At 58.2% G+C, this 21,225-nt stretch overlaps 5 protein-coding genes across 5 annotated transcripts; 3 read left to right on the top strand and 2 right to left on the bottom strand.

The window, feature by feature from the left end:
* Window positions 1-73: 73 nt before the first annotated feature.
* Window positions 74-3,795, bottom strand: B0H64DRAFT_458014 (uncharacterized protein; the record flags this gene model as incomplete). Its single annotated transcript, XM_062807401.1, has 6 exons — window positions 74-502; window positions 577-1,289; window positions 1,343-1,825; window positions 1,889-1,966; window positions 2,020-2,441; window positions 3,730-3,795. The coding sequence occupies 6 exons, from the start codon at window positions 3,793-3,795 to the stop codon at window positions 114-116; spliced, it is 2,151 nt and encodes a 716-aa protein (XP_062661170.1). The 3' UTR covers window positions 74-113.
* Window positions 3,796-5,195: 1,400 nt separating this feature from the next.
* B0H64DRAFT_129230 (chitin synthase III catalytic subunit) lies at window positions 5,196-6,682 on the top strand. Its single transcript, XM_062798090.1, has 6 exons — window positions 5,196-5,491; window positions 5,549-5,584; window positions 5,653-5,749; window positions 5,805-5,892; window positions 5,949-6,042; window positions 6,095-6,682. Exons 1-6 carry the CDS (start codon window positions 5,462-5,464, stop codon window positions 6,638-6,640), a joined length of 891 nt encoding a protein of 296 aa, XP_062661171.1. The 5' UTR covers window positions 5,196-5,461; the 3' UTR covers window positions 6,641-6,682.
* Window positions 6,683-7,256: 574 nt separating this feature from the next.
* Window positions 7,257-8,664, bottom strand: B0H64DRAFT_129266 (uncharacterized protein). Its single transcript, XM_062798091.1, has 2 exons — window positions 7,936-8,664; window positions 7,257-7,815 (listed from the first exon to the last, which is right to left on the bottom strand). Exons 1-2 carry the CDS (start codon window positions 8,278-8,280, stop codon window positions 7,414-7,416), a joined length of 747 nt encoding a protein of 248 aa, XP_062661172.1. The 5' UTR covers window positions 8,281-8,664; the 3' UTR covers window positions 7,257-7,413.
* A 2,181-nt stretch (window positions 8,665-10,845) lies between these two features.
* B0H64DRAFT_129297 (uncharacterized protein) lies at window positions 10,846-13,946 on the top strand. The gene is made up of 4 exons (XM_062798092.1): window positions 10,846-11,265; window positions 11,364-11,737; window positions 11,789-12,184; window positions 12,234-13,946. The coding sequence occupies exons 1-4, from the start codon at window positions 11,106-11,108 to the stop codon at window positions 13,785-13,787; spliced, it is 2,484 nt and encodes an 827-aa protein (XP_062661173.1). The 5' UTR covers window positions 10,846-11,105; the 3' UTR covers window positions 13,788-13,946.
* A 3,292-nt stretch (window positions 13,947-17,238) lies between these two features.
* On the top strand, window positions 17,239-21,225 carry B0H64DRAFT_339545 (uncharacterized protein; the record flags this gene model as incomplete). The annotated part of the gene is made up of 4 exons (XM_062801204.1): window positions 17,239-18,572; window positions 18,646-19,915; window positions 19,999-20,517; window positions 20,593-21,225. 4 exons carry the CDS (start codon window positions 17,239-17,241, stop codon window positions 20,764-20,766), a joined length of 3,297 nt encoding a protein of 1,098 aa, XP_062661174.1. The 3' UTR covers window positions 20,767-21,225.

Consider the following 21,225-nt stretch of genomic DNA (forward strand, 5'->3'; position numbering starts at 1 on the left):
TCACGCATCCGCGCCATCTATATGCACCGCGTGATACCCAAGCCTACTGTAGAACCATCTAGCTATCCAACGAGTCTAGCTAGTCCCCATTGGTGCTCCCAAACCGCATCTATCTAACTCTCCCTCTGATCAACAGCGGCATACTCCCCGCCACTCCCCTCACCCCTCCCTCCCCGTCCGATGATCCGCGAGAACCACCCACCAACTCCCCCGGAACCACCACCGCCGCTCTGGCTAGGCTTGCTATCCGCCTCCACGTCAACGGGAGGGTCGATATCGAGGCCCGGGATCGCCGCGCTCGCAGGGTGCCTGCCCATGGGCGAGATGTTCCTCGCGGCATCGAGGGCCGAGATGGGCGACGCGGGCCGCAGGAGCGCGTCCGACTCGGCGTGGATGGCCGGCGTGGCCGAGGCCGGGGTGCCGAGCGCGCGGGTCGAGTCGCCGAAGAGGGCGTCCATGTCCTCAAGGCGGACGCCGCACGTTTCGGGGTAGAGGAAGTACACTGGGCCGGAAAGGTTAGACAGGGTCTGGGGTTTAGGGAAACGAAGCACGGGAGAGGGTGGGGGGTAGACATACCGACTACGAAGCTGACGGCGCAGAAGAAGGCGTGCACAAGGTACAGCCGCCAGGCGATCAATTCCTGCAGGATGGGCGTCATCTCGCCCACGAGCCAGTTGAACGCCCAGTTGGTAGCTGTCGACAGACTGGCGCCCTTGGAGCGGATCTTGAGAGGCAGGATCTCCGGGGGGTAGAGCCAGGGGATGGGTCCCCACGAGTACCCGAACGCCGCGTTGTAGATGACTACGAGGATGACGACCAGCTTTGGCGTGGCGTCGATGTTGAGATACTGCACGTACGCGATCAACGACAGCGAAAGCGTCATAGCGATAGCGCCCGAGAGCAGAATCGGCCGGCGACCCCAGCGGTCCACGATGTACCACGGTGGGATGGTCGACAGCACATACGTGATACCATTGATACCAGCCATCAGCACGGCGGCTTGCCCTATCCAGCCGGCGCGCTCAAAAAGGTAGGGGGCGTAGTACGAAATGACGTTGATGCCGTTCAGCTGGGCCAGCGCCTGTGCCGACATGGCGATGAACACGCGGCGGCCGTACCGCTTGAACATTTCGCTGTAAGTACGCTCGCCTTCTTGCCGTTGCATGAGCACATTCATCTTGATGTCGCGGAACTCTTCGCGGGCACGAGGGTTGTGGATGTCGCCGCCACCATAAAGGTTCGCGATGACGACGATGCCCTCCTCGTCATGGTCGTTGTCCAGCAGCCATCTGCGAATCGATCAGCACACCGAAGAGGGTTCACAAGCAGCGAGAAAACGTACCTGGGTGACTCGACAATGATCAAGCTGCCGAGACCGAGCAGGCCGCCCATAACGCACTGCATCAACAAGGGTAGACGCCAAGACAGGTCACTCTTGATGAACATGCAAAAGTAGTCAACCCAAACAGAGGTGGCGTATCCAACGATGTTCCCTGTGAACTCGATGCACGCGAGCTGGCCACGGTTGTGAGGAGGGGAGATCTCGGACTGGTAGACCGGCACGATGGTCGACAACATGCCGACGCCGAGACCGGCCAGCACTCTGCCCACCATCATCATGGTCATGTTCGCTGCAAAGCTCTGCAGGGCACCGCCGACGAAGAAGATGCAAGACCCGTAGAAGATGGTTTTCCGCCGTCCGATGATGTCGCCGACCCGGCCGACGACGAGGGAAGAAATGAAGGCGCCGACCTCGAGGATCGCGACCATGGTCGCGATCTGCACCGGGGTCGGGTCATGGAAATACTTTTTGAAATACTCGCCGCTGCAAGAGAGGACCATCCATTAGAGGGAGTGCTGGCGGCGGGGCGGGGTAACACAAGCTTACATGATGATGCCGGACATGACACCTTGGTCATATCCAAAGAGGAAGACACCTAATGATACAAAAATCGAAGTAAAATACCTATGGGAGCTGTCAGCAAACACGTATGCATCAGGCGGGCGGAAGCGACTAACAGTAACGGCTTGCCCGTCAGGCCGTGGATGGAACTCGAGCCGCCCGTCATGATTGTGGCTAGCAGGCGCTCCGCCCTGGATGCCTTGTGGTTGCCGATGTTTGGAATCTGGATGGCCTCCTTGTCGATGACGCCAGCGTGTCGAGACGTTGACCGGCTGCTGCCAGAGGACAGCGGCTCCCTGTATCGGACTCGCTTTGAGTGGCGGCTATGATGCTTCTTCTTCAAGACGCCCGCGAGCGTGTCGTCGCCGTCGAGTGTTTCTGTCACCCGTTGTCGCAGTGGATCTTCGTCGTCGAGCTGCTCGGCGATGTCACCCGTGTCTGTCCACGAACTGTCGTCCTCTTCAGACTCGGACGAGTAGCCGGCTTGGTCGACGGGGTGGCCGCGGCCGTGGGGTGCAAGCAGTGATGTCGACTGCTCCTGATTGTGTTGAGGATCTGGTCGCTCGCCGTGGGCGGGAAGTGTGCGGAGGGGAATGTTGGAGGGAAGTCGGGTGGGATTGGAGGAGGGAATCTTGAAGGTAATGGGGCTGTTCGGCAGCAGCCCGCGTCCGCGTGGAGTGCAGATGCACAATGATTGTGGGGGAAGTCGGGGGGTGTTGTCCGAGCTTGACGGGATCCGCTGGTGAGGGACTCATCGGTCAGCTGTCACGAGGTTGCCGCAAAAGAGGTGTCGGGTCTCCGGGTCTCGGGGTCACGGCGGCGGTGCAGAAGAATGGTTGGAGTTGGTAGCAGTCTGGCGAACAGAAGGGACCGCGCCGTCCGCTGAAGACTCGCTAGCGGCGCGGCACCCCCATGGCGGCCAAGCCGCTAACCCGCCACACAGGGGATCACCCCTGTCCACGTCCAACTTTCCGCCCTTTCTGTTGCTCCTGCTGCCTCCCACGGCTTGCCAAGTAAGCCCTCCAGGCGCACATCACCGCAAATCACTACGAAATCTCGGCAAGGCGGCACCGCAGTCCTCTGCCCATTGCTTCTGTGCGGTTAAACTGCGGTTTTGTCTCACCCTTTTCAGGGTCCACGGGACGGCAGGGAGCATCACGCGGAATGCGCAGTGGGATCCGCCTCCGAGGGGCATGAAGTCATCTGGGCAAGAACCCTCAGCCTGGCGACCCAGAAATGATCAGGCTGACAGCCCAGATGAGGGGGGTTAAAATGGGGTCAAATGGATGGGTTCACTCTGAGAATCGTGCGTGAAACAAACCGTTGCGCACGAGCACGAATTCTTTTCCCCGAAGCGGGGCTTCGAAGGGGTTTGACGAAATTAAAACCCAGCAGACCCCAGGCGAGTTTTCAAGTTGGGAGAGAGAGATGGCCAACCTGGAACGTGGTGGCGTGCACGGTCGGGCAAGATCCTGGATTGCTCGAACTGTTTGAGATTCGCGAGATCTGACGGAATCAACCGCCACCACCCTCAAAGTTTTTCTCTGTTTCGCGAACTTGGGGTTGTCAGCGATCTCCCAACAGCCTGGCCGGGGCCCTGCCGTGCCGCCATCAGGCCGTCGGGTCGGTGCTAAATCTCACGACCGCCTGCCCGGTCGAATTTATGGCCAACACGGATTAGGTTGTTAGTGTCACCCCTCCAGAAAACGGCGGAGGTGTACGAAGTGTGCCCTGCGAAGTGTGCAATGTGTTTAATGACTCGAGCGTGGGCCGAGGGCATATCAGCCCCATTGCCGCCGAAGTCATCCGGGGCGGCGACGGTTTACAAGGCCCTCCCGGAGCGGAAAGTCACGAGCATGAATCGCCGGGCTGGGCGGGTGGCGGGTTGGCATCGTGGGGCCGGATCCGCCGACAGTGGGTCACAAACGGGAGCCTGCCGGGCCCTCGGCCCTCGTCCCCCCGCATCTCTCTCGGGATATTTCGATCTTGCATTACCTCGGACAGCATCAATAATGATCAAAAAGTGTAACAAACTCCTCATGGCCCTTCGGGTGCTCGCATTTTTCGAGAATGTGAATGTGAGCCGAACCTGCGAGTAATTGGACTAGACATGGAAGTCCCGGGGGAAACCTTACTTGTAATCTCGGATGGGCGCATACAGATTAAAAGTAAAAGGACTGACTGAGGCGTGCGCATGGCCCCAGGCTGGGGCATTGAAAGGACGACCATGGACCGAGGAAGGAACCTAGCCAACCAACCGGGCTCAAGCTCAACCTTTGGGATGGCCGATACGGGCCGGCGCCACAGGCCAACCAGTCCCGCTTACTTCGTCCCTACCAGACAAAGATGCGTGACGGAGCGTCGTCATCAGCCTTCCTCACATCCAACTCATCATGCATACACGACCCAAACAACCCCAGGTTCCGCTCTGCCAGAGATGAGAGTCGTGGAAATTTGGGTTTTCGAGAGATCTTCAGCGGGTTCCCAGCCCAATTTCTCTGGGCCGCCAATTACGGCTACGAAAACCGCTTGTTCTCGCCATCCCTTCCAAGGTTTCAATCGGAAGAGAGAGAGGGCAGCATTCGAGACGAGAGAAGGGCATCCCTGCCGCCACACCCGCAGCCTGCGCCGTCCCGTCAGCAGCATAGCCAACGAGCATTGCGAAGCACTGCATATATATAGATTTCCTTGCGTAATGTGTGGACACAAATCCAAATCGCCATCGCCTGGAATGCATCTGCCATCTGGGATTCCCGGATCGCAAATCCTCGGTTCTCGGGCAGGAAACAGCTCCATGCTACCGTTCCAGCCAAGTGAATCAAAAGCTGGTTGGGTCGAGTCTCAGTGTCATCTCGCCAAGTGGCTGGGCTTTGTCCCTGGCAAGGAAAGTGCCCAAAACCTCCGTCCAATCGCGCTTCAGAGATCCCTGTGTGGGCCGGTCTCCGTGCCACGCCAAACGGGGCGCGCCATCGTGCGTTCCTGCCGAGGAGGAGTGCCAGTTCCCCAGCCTGCGACCGGGGCATTGAGTTTTATATTGCGGAGCTCTGACCAAAACCCAGCCGGGCCCTGCACTTCGCTCCCAGCTTGGTCACCACAGCAATCATCCCGCAACAGCGCGGCCGCCCGCCCCGAAGAACGAGCTGATACCCCTCAAACGCCCTCTCCGAAGCTGCTATCGCATGCGCGCGCATCATCACAAAGCCATTGGGCAACATCGTATGAGATAGAAGAGGTGGAATTCGCATTTGCGCGAAGAGGCAGGCCAGTTGGGAACTCGGTCGTTCAGCTGCACCAGGCCTGCGTTCAATTCAGGTCCCCACCGCCAACCACCGCATATCCCGGCCAACGCTTCGCGCGCTTCGAATGGTCGGTGAGAGACGAGGCGGACGAGGAAGGACAGGAACACAACAATTCTTCAGCTGTACACAAACAACGGCCTTGCATTGCATTTGATTGATTTCGCCCGAACAAAAAAGAACAAGCCCCGTCGCATCACGGCCGCGTCGCTCGAACAGATCACAGACCACACATAGCACGGCCGGGGTCTCACATTCCACAATGGGTTCAACAAAGTTTGGCAATTTCAATGTGAGGGACACGAGTCGCAGGTGGAAGAGTGCGCATGCTAATCATGTTGTGGGATAGGAGTTCTGTCGCGACACCACTCTGCCAATCTGCAATGTGAGTCCAATTCGCAAAGAAAATTTTGTTACAACTCGAGGGACCTCTACTCACCTCTGCCTCTCCAGCTTCTATCACCCACAGGCGACCAGTCAGGAGGGACATGGGATGGCTGCGAGTTGAGGGGCATCGCCCTGCCCGGTGACCAGCACCTGGGCAATCTTGGTTCGTGATAATCCTCACTGACTTCATCCTATGCCTTGTGGCTGACGCTTTTCAGGGTCCATAATAATATGCGGAATTGCAATTGCCGTCAGTGTCCTGCTATTGCTTCGCTCAGAAAGGAAACGAGCAGCTGTCGGGCGGAGGTCAGTGGGCCTACATGTGCATCTCGCCGCCTTCTTCTGCGCTAACCGTTGTGCAGAGAAATGCAAGCGTTTCTCCTAGGATACATACTGATCTCAATATGCGAGATCTTCTCAGTGGGGGATTTCCCGTTGGATTCCAGAGTGCGATTGGTGAGTAAGCACCCCATGATTGATGGTGTTCCCGGTCTTACCGTCATCGCAGGCATTTAGCGCCATTCATGTCAGCGCCATTGCGGCGACCACATGGATCCTGTTCCTTAATGGCATTGTCGGATACCAGCTGATGGATGACGGGACTCCGTTTTCCCTCGGCCTCCTCGTCGGCTCCTCCCTCTTGTTCCTCATCGGCGTCGGCTACATCGCCCTCGACACCGGATTCACCTTTACCGGGTATTGGGAATTAAGCCAAGGAGGTCTCAACAGGCACATCGCACTTTACGTGCTCTACCTCCTCCTGCCGCTCCTCTGGATCGTCCTCTACTTCGTGTTAGAGACGGTCCTTGTGCTGAGGGTGCTGGGCGAGACGCGGCCGATGATGTTCCTTATCGCGGCGGCAGTCACCTTCGCCGCGGGCCAGGTCTTTAACTTCGTGGTCAGCCCGTACATTTGCAACGGCACATCGCACGCGATCGACGGCGCCCTCTTCCAGACTTTGTTCACGCTGGTGTCTGTGGTTCTGGTTTGGCTTTTCTGGTCTAGCATCACCGAGGACGACTGGCCGATGGATCCGGCGAACCCTTACCCTTAAAACACGACCATCGAGATACCCGCGTCCTATCGACGCACCACGGGGCAGGCAACACGGGGCATTGGAGTTCGGCGGTTGGGATTTCACGACACTCTTTTTTTTGTTGATACCTTTTTGGGGGCGGTTGTTTTTGCTAGGCGGAATGTCGGCGTCCAGAGCGAATCGAGTGCGAATCGAAAAGCAGAAAACGAAAAGACACCAAGCGGAAATACGGGGGCAGAAGCATACGAAATAATACACGGTGCGAGCGGGCACATTTGGATTCGACGGCCGAAGGGCCAAAAGACAGCTTGGCCTAGCGGCCACTGGGATTGAGACAAACAATTTGGGGGAGGGGGCTTCAGCATGGCATGATGAAAGGGGACGAATTAATGAGCAGGGGGGCTGGCTTTGGAGGGAGCGGATATTGCCAGCGGTTGTGTGTTGTTTGTGGCAGCATGTATCATGGAGCGAGAACATGTTGGGCGTCTGTATACCCCGAGAGACGATGGAGTGAGTAGTTAATGATGTTCGAGGTAGTTGGCAAGGTTTCAAGTAAATCAAGAGATCACTCTACCTCGAAAACTCCCAGCGCTGTAAACCTTGCACACCCTGTCAATGGAATACTAACATAAAAACCGTATAACAATCCAACCCCCGAGACATCAATTACCCCCTTCCCTAACTTAACCCAAACACAGGGGGATCCCACAAGCCAAAAACCGACCCCACCACAAAACCTCATCCTCCCCTTTCTCTCATCACGACATGGGTAAGTAACCCACCATCCCCCCTTACGCTCCCGTCCTCAACCCCAGCTTCCGCACATGCACCCGCGGAAACACACCCACCACAATCAACACCTCGGACAGCAGCACCCCCCACATCGGCACCTTGGTCACCCCCTTATTATAATCCGTCTCCACCGCCGACGCCACCGTCGCCAGCAGCAGCAGCAGCGCCGTGTAGCCCGTCCACCGGTGGTACTTCCACGCGGCCTTGGCCGCCTCCTCGCCGCCCCACACCGCGGGCGTCGCCCACATGGTGAAGCCGAAGATGTATTGTGCGAGCAGGAGGAGCAGGGTGGCTGCGCCGAGCCAGGCGTGGGTGGAGTGTAGGTGGGACAGGCTGTTGGTGTGCTTGTTGACTTCGATTATGGTCGTGCCGGCGATGAAGAGGGTGATGGAGAGGAGGTGCTGTTTTGATGGGGTGGGGGGGTTAGTTGGTGTGGTGTGGTGTGGTGTTAGTGTGGTGGGGGTTGGGTTGGGGAGAGGGATGGACCCCGAGGTTCGGGGGGGAGGTTATCTTGGGCTTACCATGAAGAAATGGGCGCGCTGGCCGAGGAATTTGGTGGATGGGGTAGTGGTGGGCTGGAGGATTAGGATGGACTGCAGGATGGTGTAGACGCCGAGGGATTGGAGGAGGGGATGCGGAGAGACGAGGATGTAGGTGTCGTGGGTGAAGACGGACGACCAGATGACGCCGACGAGGAGTGCGGCGCCGGTTTGGGCGATCCAGCCCGTGCCGAGGAAAAAGTTGTTGATCATCGGGGCGTCGGGTTTCTGCGTCGCGTCCCCGGGTCGTCCGAGCAGAGGCTCACTCTCAGTAGGTGCTGCGGGAGGCTCGCCTTGGGTTGGCGGTGGTGTTTCTGTGGAAGCCATTTTGGATTTGCCACGCAGGTACTCGATGACCTCAAGCGGCCGTTGATCTAGAATTTCAGCACGGTCGCAAATAAATGCTCATGCCCGTGCAAAGCTTGGAGGATGCAGGAACCAGGTGAAATGGATGGGTACAGCAAAGCTGCGGGGAAAATCGCAGTTATGTAAGTGTCGAAAAGGGGACCTTGCTCGGCTGAGCTGAGCTCCGGCGCCCAGTGCTTTTCTCACAGTTTGCCAGCAGCTTGTAGTTAAAAGAAGATTGGTCTCTGACTGTGTAATGTTTCACTTTGGAAGCCCCATCCGAAAGAGTAGGTATTGATCGCCTGTGATCGCGATGCCTCGTAGCTGAAAACCCAAGACCTAACCAAATTCAGCGATGGTGCAGCTGAGACTCGCGATGACGGCAGCGAGCTCGATACTCCAACCAATAAACGCCATATAATTACAATCCGCTCCCGAGGTGGCTTGGCCGAGTTGCCTGCCGATGACAAAGGCATGAAAGTTGTGTGCCGCGAACCCGGTTGCTGCCCCGCTTCCACATCCGACCAAACAGCATGGGCGCAAGATGGCAAAATGGAAATTCACTGTCTTGTACGAAGTATGCCGAGCTGCTTCAATGCTTACGTATTGATACCCGGGGAGATATGATGAGTGGCACCGTCAGGTCGAAATGGGCCCCGCCGCCCCGCCTCCGCAACGTCGTTAAGTTTCCACAGGCCGCAAGAGGCCGTACGGAGCCGGCCGGTGCCCACCAGAGTGTGCCAATGCTACTGTGTAGAAGAAGGTGGGACGTCCGTCCCAGGTGCGAGATAAGAAACCTAACTAGCCGTTCCTGTTGGACCTTGATCTCCCCCTCTTCCTATCTATGTTAGCTCTATATACCGTGCTGTAGTTACCTAGTTGTGTTGTAGCTCCCACATAAAAACCAACGACCAACGCCACTAATCTTCATATTTACTTCCTGCCGCCGACGTCATGGAGGACATTGAGTACAAGCTCGAGGCCGTCGAGGCCACCCGGATCCCGTCCGAAGAGATCGACCAGACCTTCCGGTCTAGCTCCATTGGTCCGTCAGCACCCGTTTCAGCTAAAAGACAAACCAGCCCTCGTCGCTGGCGTGACTGACTGTACTAGATCTTGTGTCGGAGGACCTCGGCGGTAGGGTCCTGGGCTTCTCAGACCAATGGTTCGCCGAGGCAATCAACTTGATCAAACCGACCGCACCCATACAACAAGCTGGCAAGTTCGTTCACACAGGCGCCTGGTATGACGGCTGGGAGACGAGGAGACACAACCCGGAGCCCTTCGACTGGGTCGTCATCCGCCTGGGTGTGGCTTCGGGCACAGTAGAGGGCGCAGAGGTGAACACAGCTTTCTTCACGGGCAACCACGCACCCGCCATTTCGGTAGAGGGCTGCTTCAGTCAAAACGACGATGAAGTCCTGTCATGGAAAGGCGGCCGCGGGGGTTGGGAGACTATCCTCGGCATCCAGGAGTGCGGGCCAACGCAGAGGTTCGGGTGGAAGCTCGATAACGCCACCAAGAAGCAGTACACGCACGTTCGCCTGAACATGTACCCCGATGGCGGTATCGCTCGGTTCCGCCTCTTCGGACACGCCGTGCCCGTCTTCCCAGAGGACAAGGAGGCCATATTCGACCTTGCTGCTGCCCAGAACGGCGGCGTGGCCGTCTCATGCAACAATAAGCACTACAGCTCCCCGGACAACCTAATCCTGCCCGGCCGTGGCAAGCATATGGGTGATGGGTGGGAGACGGCGCGGTCCCGGACCAAGGGCCATATCGACTGGGCTATCATTAGGCTGGGAGCACCCGGATATATCCAGAATTTCCTCGTTGACACAGCCCACTTCCGCGGCAACTACCCACAGCAGGTTAGGCTCGAAGCGATCGACTGGAAGGGCGAGTCAGAGCCAGCCGCAGATGCCGAGGGTTGGGTGAACATGGCCGAACCCATCAAGTGCGGCCCCGATGCGGAGCACCCCACAGAAAGTTTGGTGAAAGACAAAGCATTCACTCACGTGAAGCTCATCATGGTGCCTGATGGAGGAGTTAAGAGGCTGCGTGCTTTTGGGAAGAGGGCTGTTTGATGATTGGATCTGACCATGGGATGGATTGAAACAAACCTGAGGGGGGCGGGCACCAAAATCGGACGCAACAAGAAATCAAAGCGGTACAAGCGGTACGAGGCCCAAACAGCGTCACAAATGGTGAAGAATATAGTCGTACAACGTAGTAACATCAATGACAGTGCAAAATATAATACATGCGCAGACGTGTCTGTTGAAGATGCCTTAGAGCAGGTGCTGTGAACTAAAACAATCATAATCAATCTGGAGAAAGAGGACCCGAGCTCGTTCTTGCCTTGGTACCCCAAGTGATCAATCACAGTTGTGACACATGAATGATGACCAAAGTGCCAGAGCGGTTGCACAAAAGGAAAACGATGGGCACTCATCAAACTGAAATGGAGAAGGACCAGGCTGCCTGGGAGGTGTCCCTTATCGAACGAACGCACGGGCCATCAAGGTGGGGTGTTCTCTCTCAGCAAGACGGCCAAGCCAACTTCAGGCACGCCTAATTAGATTACTTGGACTTGGAGGGGGGAAACGACCAAGACAGCGAAACTCGGCATCACTCGGCATCCTCCTATTCCTGACGCCCTCGAGCGCCCCCTTTATCAATCGACCCCCGAGACGCCACCCCTACGAACTGAGAGCCTATCCCTGAATGCGCACTACGATTTCCGAGACCGTCCGCCCATGAGGGAATGAACGGCAGCCGCATGCCACACCACGTAACCCTGGGCCATGGATCTCGGGGATTCTGAGGGAGGTTTTGGTGCCGGCGATGGAGGGTCGCCGCCGAGGAAGAGGGACCTGCCCTCCGACCTTCCGCGCTCCCTCGATGACAGGCGACATGTGCCAACCGAACTAGTGCCCGAGACCGAGATGTACGATGGATGGCAGGGTTAGTACTCCTTGCGGCGCTCCTCTCACGTCATAACTAGCTATTTGTACCTATACACATCCTCTATAAATCAAACTAGCTAAGCATGACTCTCGCAGGACAATCACAGTTTTTGACAACACCTATGCTCGCCAAGCCCATGACCTTTGGCGACCTAGCACTCGACGACAACTACGGCGAGGACCTGACCAAGGGGGGGCCGGAAAGCGAATCCCGCCTGATGGAGATGCTCGCCGCCCAGGCCGCCCACGCAGCGGGCGCCGCTTTCGAAGACGAGGACGCCATCGCTACCGACGAGAATAGGTCCGCAGATGAGAAAAGGGATATACTACAAAAGACATTCATCATGGCTGCGAGCAATGGCAACGTCGACTCGGTCACCAAGGTCCTCAAGGGCAAAGCGAGGCAGTACATCGACACAAATACCCCAGATGACGAGGGCACGCCGGCCCTTATATATGCGAGCTGTTTCGTGAGTCGAGCGGTCGCGGCGCCCACCATTCCTCACTAATGTCGAGCCTAGGGCCACGAATCGGTTGTCCAAGCCCTCCTCGACGCCGGAGCAGACGTCAACAAGCAGGATCGCAACCAGTGGAGCGCCCTCATGTGGGCCATGACAAACCGGCACAAGGGCATTGCGAAGCTATTACTCGATAACGGCGCCTCTACCGAAGCTAAAACGTCGTCGGGGAGGACGGCATTCGACTTCGTTGCTCCCGACAGCGACATGTCTTTCTATCTCAGCGGGTACGGCATCGGGACCGCCGGGGCGGTTGACGACTTCTATAACCCAGGGTTAAGTCAGGACAAGTTCGAGGAGGAGCTCGCCGAGAACGAGATGAGGCGCCGCATGATGATGGAGAGTGCCCGCGACCTGGAAGTAGACCTTGGAAACGTGGGCATGGATGACCAGCCCGAGGTGAGACTTGAGAGCCTTCCCATCCCCTCCTCTTAACTAACCGTATCAGTCCCCCGAAGAACTCGAGGAGGAACAACAGGAGTTCGATTGGTCAAGGTGTCTCCACGACCAAATGTTCGTGTTTCAGGAGAACGAGCTGGATCGGATCCTAGATATCGTCATCACCAATATGACCCCTCAACGTTCGCCATCTCAGAAACCGGTACCCGCAAACATGGTTTTCCTAGGTGCGCGATACGCCCATTATCACTCCAGCCCCGAGCTGCTGGCGAAGCTACTCATCACTGCCATGGCTAAGATCAACTCCATGGTGGAGAAGCACCAGTGGGATATGACTATCCTGGCGTTTTGGATGTCGAATGCCACCCTTTTACTACACTACCTCAAGAAGGACGCCGGCCTTGTCGAGGCCACTACCGAATTCCAGGCGCAGCTCGCCGAGCTTATAAACGAAATATTCATACTAATAGTGAGGGATGCCGAGCGGCGGCTCGACAAGGTCCTGGACGTGGCCATGCTGGACCACGAAACAATACCCGGCTTCGAAGACATAACGTTCCAGAACGAGTGGAAGATCTTCAAGCGGAAAAAGGAAGTCAAGGAAGAGCCCCTCGAGAAGCGGTTACGGCCGCCGTCCCCCAAGCAGCGAGCGAAGCCCTCCCCGCGCAACGTTACCTCCCTTCTCTCCTCAACCCTCTTCGTCCTCGACCTCTACGACGTCCACTCGGTCATCACGGCCCAAATCGTCTCGCAGCTTATCTACTGGCTCGGCGCCGAACTCTTCAACCGCATCATGTCGAATCGCAAATACCTCGCCCGCACCAAGGCCATGCAGATCCGCATGAACATATCGACGCTCGAGGACTGGGCGCGCCAGAACAACCGCCAGCCGGAGCACTACGAGCAGGGTGAGATGAAGTCGTCGGGCGAGGCCACCATCGACGCCGCCCGCCGCCACCTATCCCCCCTCATCCAGCTACTCCAGTGGCTGCAGTGCTTCTCGTCCCTCGACGCCGACGACCTCGAGGCCCTCGTCGGCACCCTACAGCAGCTCAAGGCCCTCACCCCGCAGCAGCTCATCCACACCGCCACGCACTACCGACCCGAGGTTGGCGAGAAAGGCCTGCCCAAGAGTGCCATGAAGTACCTCGTCGCCATCCAGAAAGAGGCCGCCCTCAGGAGGGAGCGGAACCGTGCTGCCGCTGCCACCGCCGCCTCCTCGCCGCCCGCCACGCCGGGGAAATCCTCCAACGGCCACGCCGCCCCGGCCTCAACACCGGGCACCCCGAAACCGGAAACGGCGACGGCCGAGGAAGAACAAGACGGAGACGACGAGGCCCCACCGAATCTGCTCTTCGACCCGGCCTTGATGCTGCCCTTCACCCTCCCGAGCGTCACGGACATGCTGGTGAGCTATGGCGCCGGCTTCGGGGGGGTCAATCGGGAGCGAGAGAGGAAGTACATACCGACGATCCCGGCCGAGTTCCTGGAGAGGATCGAGGCCGGGGGCGGTGGTGGGGGCGGAGGTGGTAATGGTAGTGGACATGGGGCCGGTGGGGGGAGAAGGTTCGGGGAGGGCGAGTGGGATGATGAGGATGCTTGACGACATGTTTGTCTTTGAAATTTAGCGGTTTGCTGCTGCCGTTTACGCGTGGGGTGGGTCCGACGTGACGACGCGCGGGGGTGAAGGGGAGACGTGGCACGGCATGGCATGGCATGGCAAGATATGGTGGCTCAGAGTCGCACGGTGAAGGAAGACATTTGCATTGGGCCGGGCTGGCTGGCGCGCGCGCTCTTGGGCTAGGGCAAGGGGCAAGGAGACGGGACTTTGCATATCACATCCCACACCGCCGGGTAGGCTGGTTGGTGACTGGTTGGTGACTGGCCGGACGAGGCAGTGGACGGACGGTTTGGTGCGAGGATGAATTCGCGACGCGAGCTGCCGGATGGAGGGGGCTTCAAGACCGTCGTTGTGGATGAGAGAGCGACGAGAGCATTAGCCATCGGGATGACCAGGATAGACAAACGCCGTTTTTTTCGTCGCCATTTTCTGTTCCCCTTTTCCCCAGCCCTGTCACCCACCTCTCTCGGCGTTCGCGTGGAAAACGTAGTAGCTACGCAAACCTACCATGGCTGGGCCCCTGAGACGGGTGCCATCGCCAACCCAGCATTCCACATGCAGACCCAGGCAGGTTGGTTTACAGAAACACTGCAAGCCCCCGTCACCTACTGACGTGCCTGCAGCCAACAAATAAACCTAATCTCCCCCTCCCCTCCCCTCCCCTCCCCTCCCCCTCCTCGTCCGCTTGCGTCCTCCCAATCCTTGCTACCACTAGTTAATCTCTTGCCCCCTCCCATGTACGCACACAGTACCTTACATATGTACATAGCTGGTCAACCCTCCCCGTCCCGGACCGCTCCCGCGGCGACATATGGGAGCTTTCCCGTTGGCTCGCTGACCCCGCCGTTGGCTCGTTGGCCCTCGTTGGCTCGTGGGCTTCATGCAAGCTGCAAGGGACGGGGAACGACTTGTCGGGCCTGGTTGGGCTCTGGGCTCGATGGCACGCCAAGACTGGTCGGCGGCGGTGTCTGGTTGGATGGGCGGGTGACGGCAGGTTGGTTTTTTGGGATTGGGTTTGTGGGACGTGGAACGTGGAACGTGGTTTGTGGGTTTGTGGGTTTGGGAGGGTTGGTTTCATTTCGTTTTTTGTTGTCTGGTCGGTTGGAGGAGGGGGGTCGTGGGTGATGGGAGATTGCTGGTTTGGCGGTTTCTGGGTGATGACTGATTGCCTGCCTGCCGCCTGCCGCCTGCCTACCTACCTGACTACGACATGGCGATGGTATGGTTGGGGTTGAGGGGTTTTTGCGAGTGGGCGGTGGGCGTTGGAATTGGATCTGAGGTTGTGCATGATCGGAGATTGCGGTGACAGCTGGCCGTTGTGGACTGGGTCAGGCTCAGAGGGACAATCAGAGGATGGAATGGCGTTGGAGATGCGATTGCTTGCGTTGCTGGCGCCGCGGGACAGGTGAGACACGCAGACTGACTTGCAGCTGGTTATCGTGGTGGCGTGTGAGCCATCGGCGCCCAATTCAGGGGTAAAACGGCACAAGTTCTGGATTTTTGAATGCAAACTTGCTTTTTCGTGACGATGATACCACCAGCTGAAGATTGGATCGGCCTTTTTTTGATCGATCATGATGCATCGCAGGTTTTGGCCAGCGGTTTACACTTGGAATTCCCCTCAGCTCGCCACGGGGAACCAATGACCCCGAGGGCCCCGAAGAGGCAGCGCGGAGGCAGAAGCAGCAAGACGACGGCCAGTGGCATCTCCTCACCACTGTCTGGTGCCCATCACACTCCGTTCCGTGGCTTAAATGGCCGAGATGGGGGATGGATGAGTTGGCTAAATTGGTGCCACGTCGGCGGTCCAATCAGTTAGCCGCACCGTCGAGCCGGACCCTGGAATTCCGTTGCGAACAGTCATGCGCAACACCACTCGCTGATCGAACTAACCCCCCGCCTTGCTGTCTGTCTCCCATGGCATGGCTACCTTATTGTGTGGGGTTTTGGTCTGGATTGACGAGTGAAGATGTGGGAAAGAGTCACAAACCGAACGAGAGAAAATCACGACCCCACATCGGCAGCCATGGCGCGGGGAAATCGGAGTGGGGTTCCGTTGGACTTTCTGAATCAGATCGAAATCTGATCTTGGCCTTACCGTAACGGCGATCTTCTTTTTGCGTCGGCACTTGGACGATCGTTGGCCTCGAGATAAAAAAAAAAAAAAGTCGGTTCTCAGGAAATTTGAAATGGGGAAGATTGACCTTAAAAAGAAGAAAAGAAGAAAGGGAAAATAAGGACAGGGAAAATGCGGGAAGGAAAGGGAATACAAACCCGTAACATCCATTGTTACGTCCTGATGGGGGCAGGAGTGGACTTGTAAGTGTTAACGGCACAAAACACATGCTTGTCATACATCTGTAACCCACGCAATGCAAGACACTTTGACCGACTCGTTCGCTCTTGCTGATCTCCTCAGGAAAAGAAGCGGTCTTTTTGATCGAGCTTCTGCGCCAGACTTGATTTGAACAGTGATCTGCAACGTCCAAGCCCCCGATCCAGGTTTATCGGAAACTTTTATGTGACATGCCCGGTAATCAGAGCAAGCCGTTCTTTGGCCGGAGCTTCACAGTCGCAATGGAAGAAGGCAATTGCTTCTACCGGCAAATTGGAGAGTAACCCTCCGTGCCAGTGCCGCTTGGTCATTTGATGCCCGCTCTCGACTAGAGTTTATTACATGCGGGCCGCTGGAACGCACACTCGGTGGTTGGCAGCAAACGGCCAGAACGGCAGTGTGGCGGTCTCTGGATGGTCCGGGCCGTGAACACTTTCGTTGACTCGGTTTATCAACTCACCGCATCATGGTCCATCACAAGACAAGGAAGAAGAGCGGAGTCGGTCCGGGCTTGCAAGAAGCCACATCCACGACCACTCGCAACCCCATTGGGCTCACACAACCCCGGGCAAAAGCAAGGCTCCAATTGCCCACACCAAGTAGGTAAAGTAGCTCGCAGATGGAAGCAAGCCAAGGTCGGTAGGTCGGTAGGTAGATGATATGAGGGAATAATTAAGAACCCCCCTCCTGCCGACCCCGATCTCTATTTCTGGCACTGCAGTTTGTGTTCTGAACCGCCAACTGACCCCTCTTCTGCTCGAACTGGAATCCTTGGCCCCGAAGTGAAAGGAGTTAGCCGTCGCCCTCGCAGCACGACCGAATCGGGACGAAACATCAAAAAGTGCATAACCGTGGGGAGCACCACTGCACCCACACAGCACAGTAGTCGGCCATTTCGACTCCGGCATCGACGAGTACTTGAGCCTAGTCACGACCTCGCATTGCTTGATATTTTCCCTTTTTTCTTCCTTTTTTTTCCTTTCCTTTTCTGTGCTTGCTCTCGACTGCATCAATCGACACAGGGATTCCCATCGCAAGGGAAAGGAGCTGCGCCGCGGCCGTTGCTACGTTTTGGGAAAGAGCTGCAACCTCGAAGCAATGGCACCTCAGAAATTTGGCAGCGTGCGCCACAGGGGCAGGCCAACAGCATCAGCTCGCCTTGCCCCTTTCCGAGACGACACGGGCTTGGTTGCACTGCGGTACGAGGAAACCAAGCAGGCAGAGCCCCCGATCCCCCTCCCTCCGCCACGAAACCCGCGTCGCCTCGCCCGCACCCAGTCGACATTCACGTCTTCAACTGCCCCGACATTCCCCATCACCGTCAACCCGCCGCCGCAAGAGGTGCACCCGCTGTTCCGCGCCCAGAGGCCATCACCACCGTCGCGGACCGAGGAGTGGAAAAGAGACTCGGGTGCCCCCACATCGTCGTCCATTACCCTCCGAGAAGAGGACGCTGAGGACCCTGTCCATCAGAAAATATTGGATGACATTGCTGATACACCATCGGTGTATTCCGATGACGAGGAAGAGATCGTCAACGCACCCCAGTCGACTCTCGTCAGCCAATTTACACCACCCCCGTTGACGGTGTCCATCCCGCCTCGCCCCGAAAACCTCGAATCGATTGTTAGCTCGCCGACGCAATCGGTGCCATCACCGACGCGACGCACTTCGTTCACCACCAAAATCGGCAAGAGCTTCGGCGTTGGATCTGACGGATCGAAAAGGCTGCGGAAAAAGAATCTTGGCGCCGACAGGGCTGCAGCACAGGCAGCGCCTCCCGAGATGGACCCGTTGCGGGGCTCGCCTAGGTCTCCCAAATCGCCTAAGCTCCCCCCACAGGCGACAGGGCCAGGCGTGCCAGGGCCTTCGAGCGCCGACAAGGAAGATCCCCAGACCCCTTTCCGTTCTGCGACAACGAACGACAAATCCTTTGCGCCGATCAACACCCCTATCCCGGACGACAGTCTCTGGGAAGACTTTGGTGCCCTTTCCTTCTCCAAGCGGGGGAGCATCATGTTTGGCGGCAAGAATAGCCTCTTCAAGTCGCTGATGATGTCTACCCCCGATGCGAAATCGAATGCGCCTCCCGCCGACGATCAACGGCGACACGCGACCACCACTACCGCGTCCGCCGCGACCGAGCTCCAGACCCCGACAACCGCGACCGACGACAATAACAATGGCAGCGTTGGGAAGACCGACGTGACCGGCGCGGCAACGGAGAATCCCCGTGCGCCGCCTCCAGCAGACGCACCGTCCGTCCCCAGCATTCGCGTCTCGTCGATGGATGTAGAGAGGGAATCACAAAAGGTGAGATCGCTCTATGAATCCGGCGACGACCTGAATTGGGAAGATGGGGGGCGTGTCTCGTATCCCGACCGCCTTGAGCCCACAGCGGAGGTCCCGTTTGAAGAGGAAGAGAACGTTGTGTATGGTTTCCTTGAGCTCTCCAGGTCTGATCTTACCTGGCCTCGCCCGCTGACTTGTTCGACCCGTTTCCAGATCCTCGAGACTTTCCGATCCTCCTTCAGCACCAGGTCTCCACCAAGGCGACGGTCAGCTCAACCCTACGCCCACGCCCCCTACAACTACTCCGCGTTCGGCCAATTCGTTGTCTCCGCTACGAGATAGCCAGGTCCGACGGGAGTACGAGCGTGCCGGAGGCATCGAGGACTGGGCCGACCTCGACGGCGCCGAAGTCGACCGCTATGGCTTCATCAGCCCCAAGCGCCCCGTCTCGCGCGCCGAGTCGTCGCAGCTGAGATCATCGCCGTTCTCGACTAGGAGGAGGAACGTCTTGACTAAGCGTCCATCTACGTCCTACTCGACGTCGCTGCCGGGCGGGTTCATCCGCCCCCCCAGCCGGAAGGTTTCGGCGCGGTCACTCAACACGTATTCATCCGATCTGTCGAACATCTCTCGACGATCCACCCGGTCGTCGATTCGGTCGGCCACCAACCGCCTCCCACACAATCGCGACCGTCGATGGATGGACGAGGCGAGTGAGATGCTATCCCTGCAAGCTGGCTTGACCGGCATCACGGACGAGGAAAAAATGGGCAAGACCCTCGAGGCGTCGAAACGTAAAGAAGCAGAGCGCTCCGAGAAGTGGCGGAAGATGGCCACCGCCGTAAAAACTGGCATCGCCAGCAGCAGCAAGGACAACAACGCCCCCGACCCCGGGCTTGAATCCCAGCCCTCGGGGGGCCCGCAAGGCCAGGGCATGTCGTACACATTCGACACGGCCTCCCCCAAGCTCATCGACCGCACCTGGAAGGGCATCCCCGACTGTTGGCGCTCCGCCGCCTGGTACGCCTTCCTCGCGACCAGCGCCGCCGCGCACAATTACAACCACGTCCACAACAGGACCCCGCGCGAGACCGAGGACTACCTCATCGCCGAGTTCCGCCGCCTGCAGGCTGTCGCCTCGCCCGACGACGTGCAGATCGACCTGGACGTGCCGCGCACCGTCAACGGCCACATCATGTTCCGCCGCCGCTACCGCGGGGGCCAGCGCCTGCTGTTCCGCGTGCTGCACGCCATCTCGCTGCACTTCCCTGACACGGGCTACGTACAGGGCATGGCCAGCCTCGCCGCGACGCTGCTGTGTTACTTTGACGAGGAGAGGGCCTTCGTCATGCTAGTGCGGCTCTGGCGGTACCGCGGACTAGAGCGGTTGTATGAGCCCGGGTTTGAGGGGCTGATGGGTGCGCTGAAGGAGCTCGAGGAGCGGTGGTTGACGGGGGCGGGAAAGGATGTAGCGTCGAAACTCGTACGTTGTATTTTGCTACCCCGGCTTGCCGTATCCGACAATGACATACGACATGCTAACTCGATATCTTTTCCCTCTGGCAGGCTGAACTCGACATCTCCGCAACCGCCTACGGAACCCGCTGGTACCTGACCCTCTTCAACCTCTCCATCCCCTTCCCCGCCCAACTCCGCGTCTGGGACGTCTTCATGCTGCTCGGCGACTGCCCGCCCGAACCAACCACCACCACCACCCTCACCCCCTCCCCCACCACAGCAACAGCACCATCACCAGCATACTACACCGCCACCACCACCCCCCAACCCCAACAACCCCAGAGCGACACCACCACCAGCACGCTCCCCAAGGGCCTCGACATACTGCACGCGACCTCGGCCGCGCTGATCCACGCCCTGCGCGACGTGCTGCTGGACTCGGACTTTGAGAACGCCATGAAGGCCCTGACGGCCTGGATCCCCGTCCAGGACGAGGACCTGCTCATGAAGGTGGCGCGCGCCGAGTGGCGGCGGCATCAGGGGCGGGCGAGGCTGTGGGAGTGGGAGTGGGAGGGGTGGGAGAGGGGGCGCGGGGGGAGGGGGGATAAGAAGGGTGGGGAGAGGGAGGTTGCTGCGGCTGCTGCTGCTGCTGCTGCTGCTGGGAAGGAAAAAGGGGGAAAGGGCCTGCTGGGTGTTGGGAAGGAGGGTATGGCGGCGGAGGATGGGAGGGATGGGGAGGGGAAACTGAAGGGGGATGGGGTCAAGGAAAAGAAGGGGAGGGGGATCGGCAGGTTATGGGAGCGGGCGGGACATGAAAAGGAAAAGGAAAAGGGGAAGGATAAACAAAAGGAGGCGAGGGGCACGGATACGGCTTAGGGGCCGTGGGCTTGCTGGCGGTGCGAGTTTCGGGGCGGGTGACTTGGGCGTTGGTTGGGATGGAGATTCGGGATGGTGGTGGGTTGGTAGGTTGGTGGGTTGGTGGGTTGACCGATGCCGCGACGATGGGTGGCGTGTGTGGCTCCCCCTTCCTACTGGTGACGCTCTTTCCAGTTTCCTTCCCTTTGTTTTTGTTCTCGGGAGGTTTGATGATGCTTGCCCCTGGCCTTGGGGCTCACATCGCCATCGCCGTTTTGTTTGGGTTGGGAGAGAGAGAGTTTGATACCCCTTGACGTTTATTGCTTTCTGCGAGAAGCACGCCATGCTCGTGCGGTTGGGGTGGTTGCGGTTTTTAATTCGTTTTCTTCTACCTACTTGTAACCTAACCCGTGTGGTAGCAAGCACGCGGCTATGTTTTGTATGTGTTAGTATGTAATTGATTAGCGTTATTGACCGTCG

This window comes from Chaetomium fimeti (genome assembly GCF_033439085.1).
Source record: "Chaetomium fimeti strain CBS 168.71 chromosome Unknown B0H64scaffold_3, whole genome shotgun sequence".
Classification (NCBI taxonomy): domain Eukaryota; kingdom Fungi; phylum Ascomycota; class Sordariomycetes; order Sordariales; family Chaetomiaceae; genus Chaetomium; species Chaetomium fimeti.

Excerpts from the sequence above, each read along its gene's own strand:
- B0H64DRAFT_129297 (XM_062798092.1), top strand. The coding sequence starts at position 11,106 with ATGGATCTCGGGGATTCTGAGGGAGGTTTTGGTGCCGGCGATGGAGGG. Across the intron at positions 11,266-11,363 it reads GATGTACGATGGATGGCAGG|GACAATCACAGTTTTTGACA; the intron begins GTTAGTACTCCT and ends TGACTCTCGCAG. Across the intron at positions 11,738-11,788 it reads TTATATATGCGAGCTGTTTC|GGCCACGAATCGGTTGTCCA; the intron begins GTGAGTCGAGCG and ends TGTCGAGCCTAG.
- B0H64DRAFT_129230 (XM_062798090.1), top strand. The coding sequence starts at position 5,462 with ATGGGTTCAACAAAGTTTGGCAATTTCAAT. Across the intron at positions 5,585-5,652 it reads CCACTCTGCCAATCTGCAAT|CTTCTATCACCCACAGGCGA; the intron begins GTGAGTCCAATT and ends CTGCCTCTCCAG. Across the intron at positions 6,043-6,094 it reads TGGATTCCAGAGTGCGATTG|GCATTTAGCGCCATTCATGT; the intron begins GTGAGTAAGCAC and ends CCGTCATCGCAG.
- B0H64DRAFT_129266 (XM_062798091.1), bottom strand. The coding sequence starts at position 8,280 with ATGGCTTCCACAGAAACACCACCGCCAACCCAAGGCGAGCCTCCCGCA. Across the intron at positions 7,816-7,935 it reads AGCGCGCCCATTTCTTCATG|CACCTCCTCTCCATCACCCT; the intron begins GTAAGCCCAAGA and ends CCATCAAAACAG.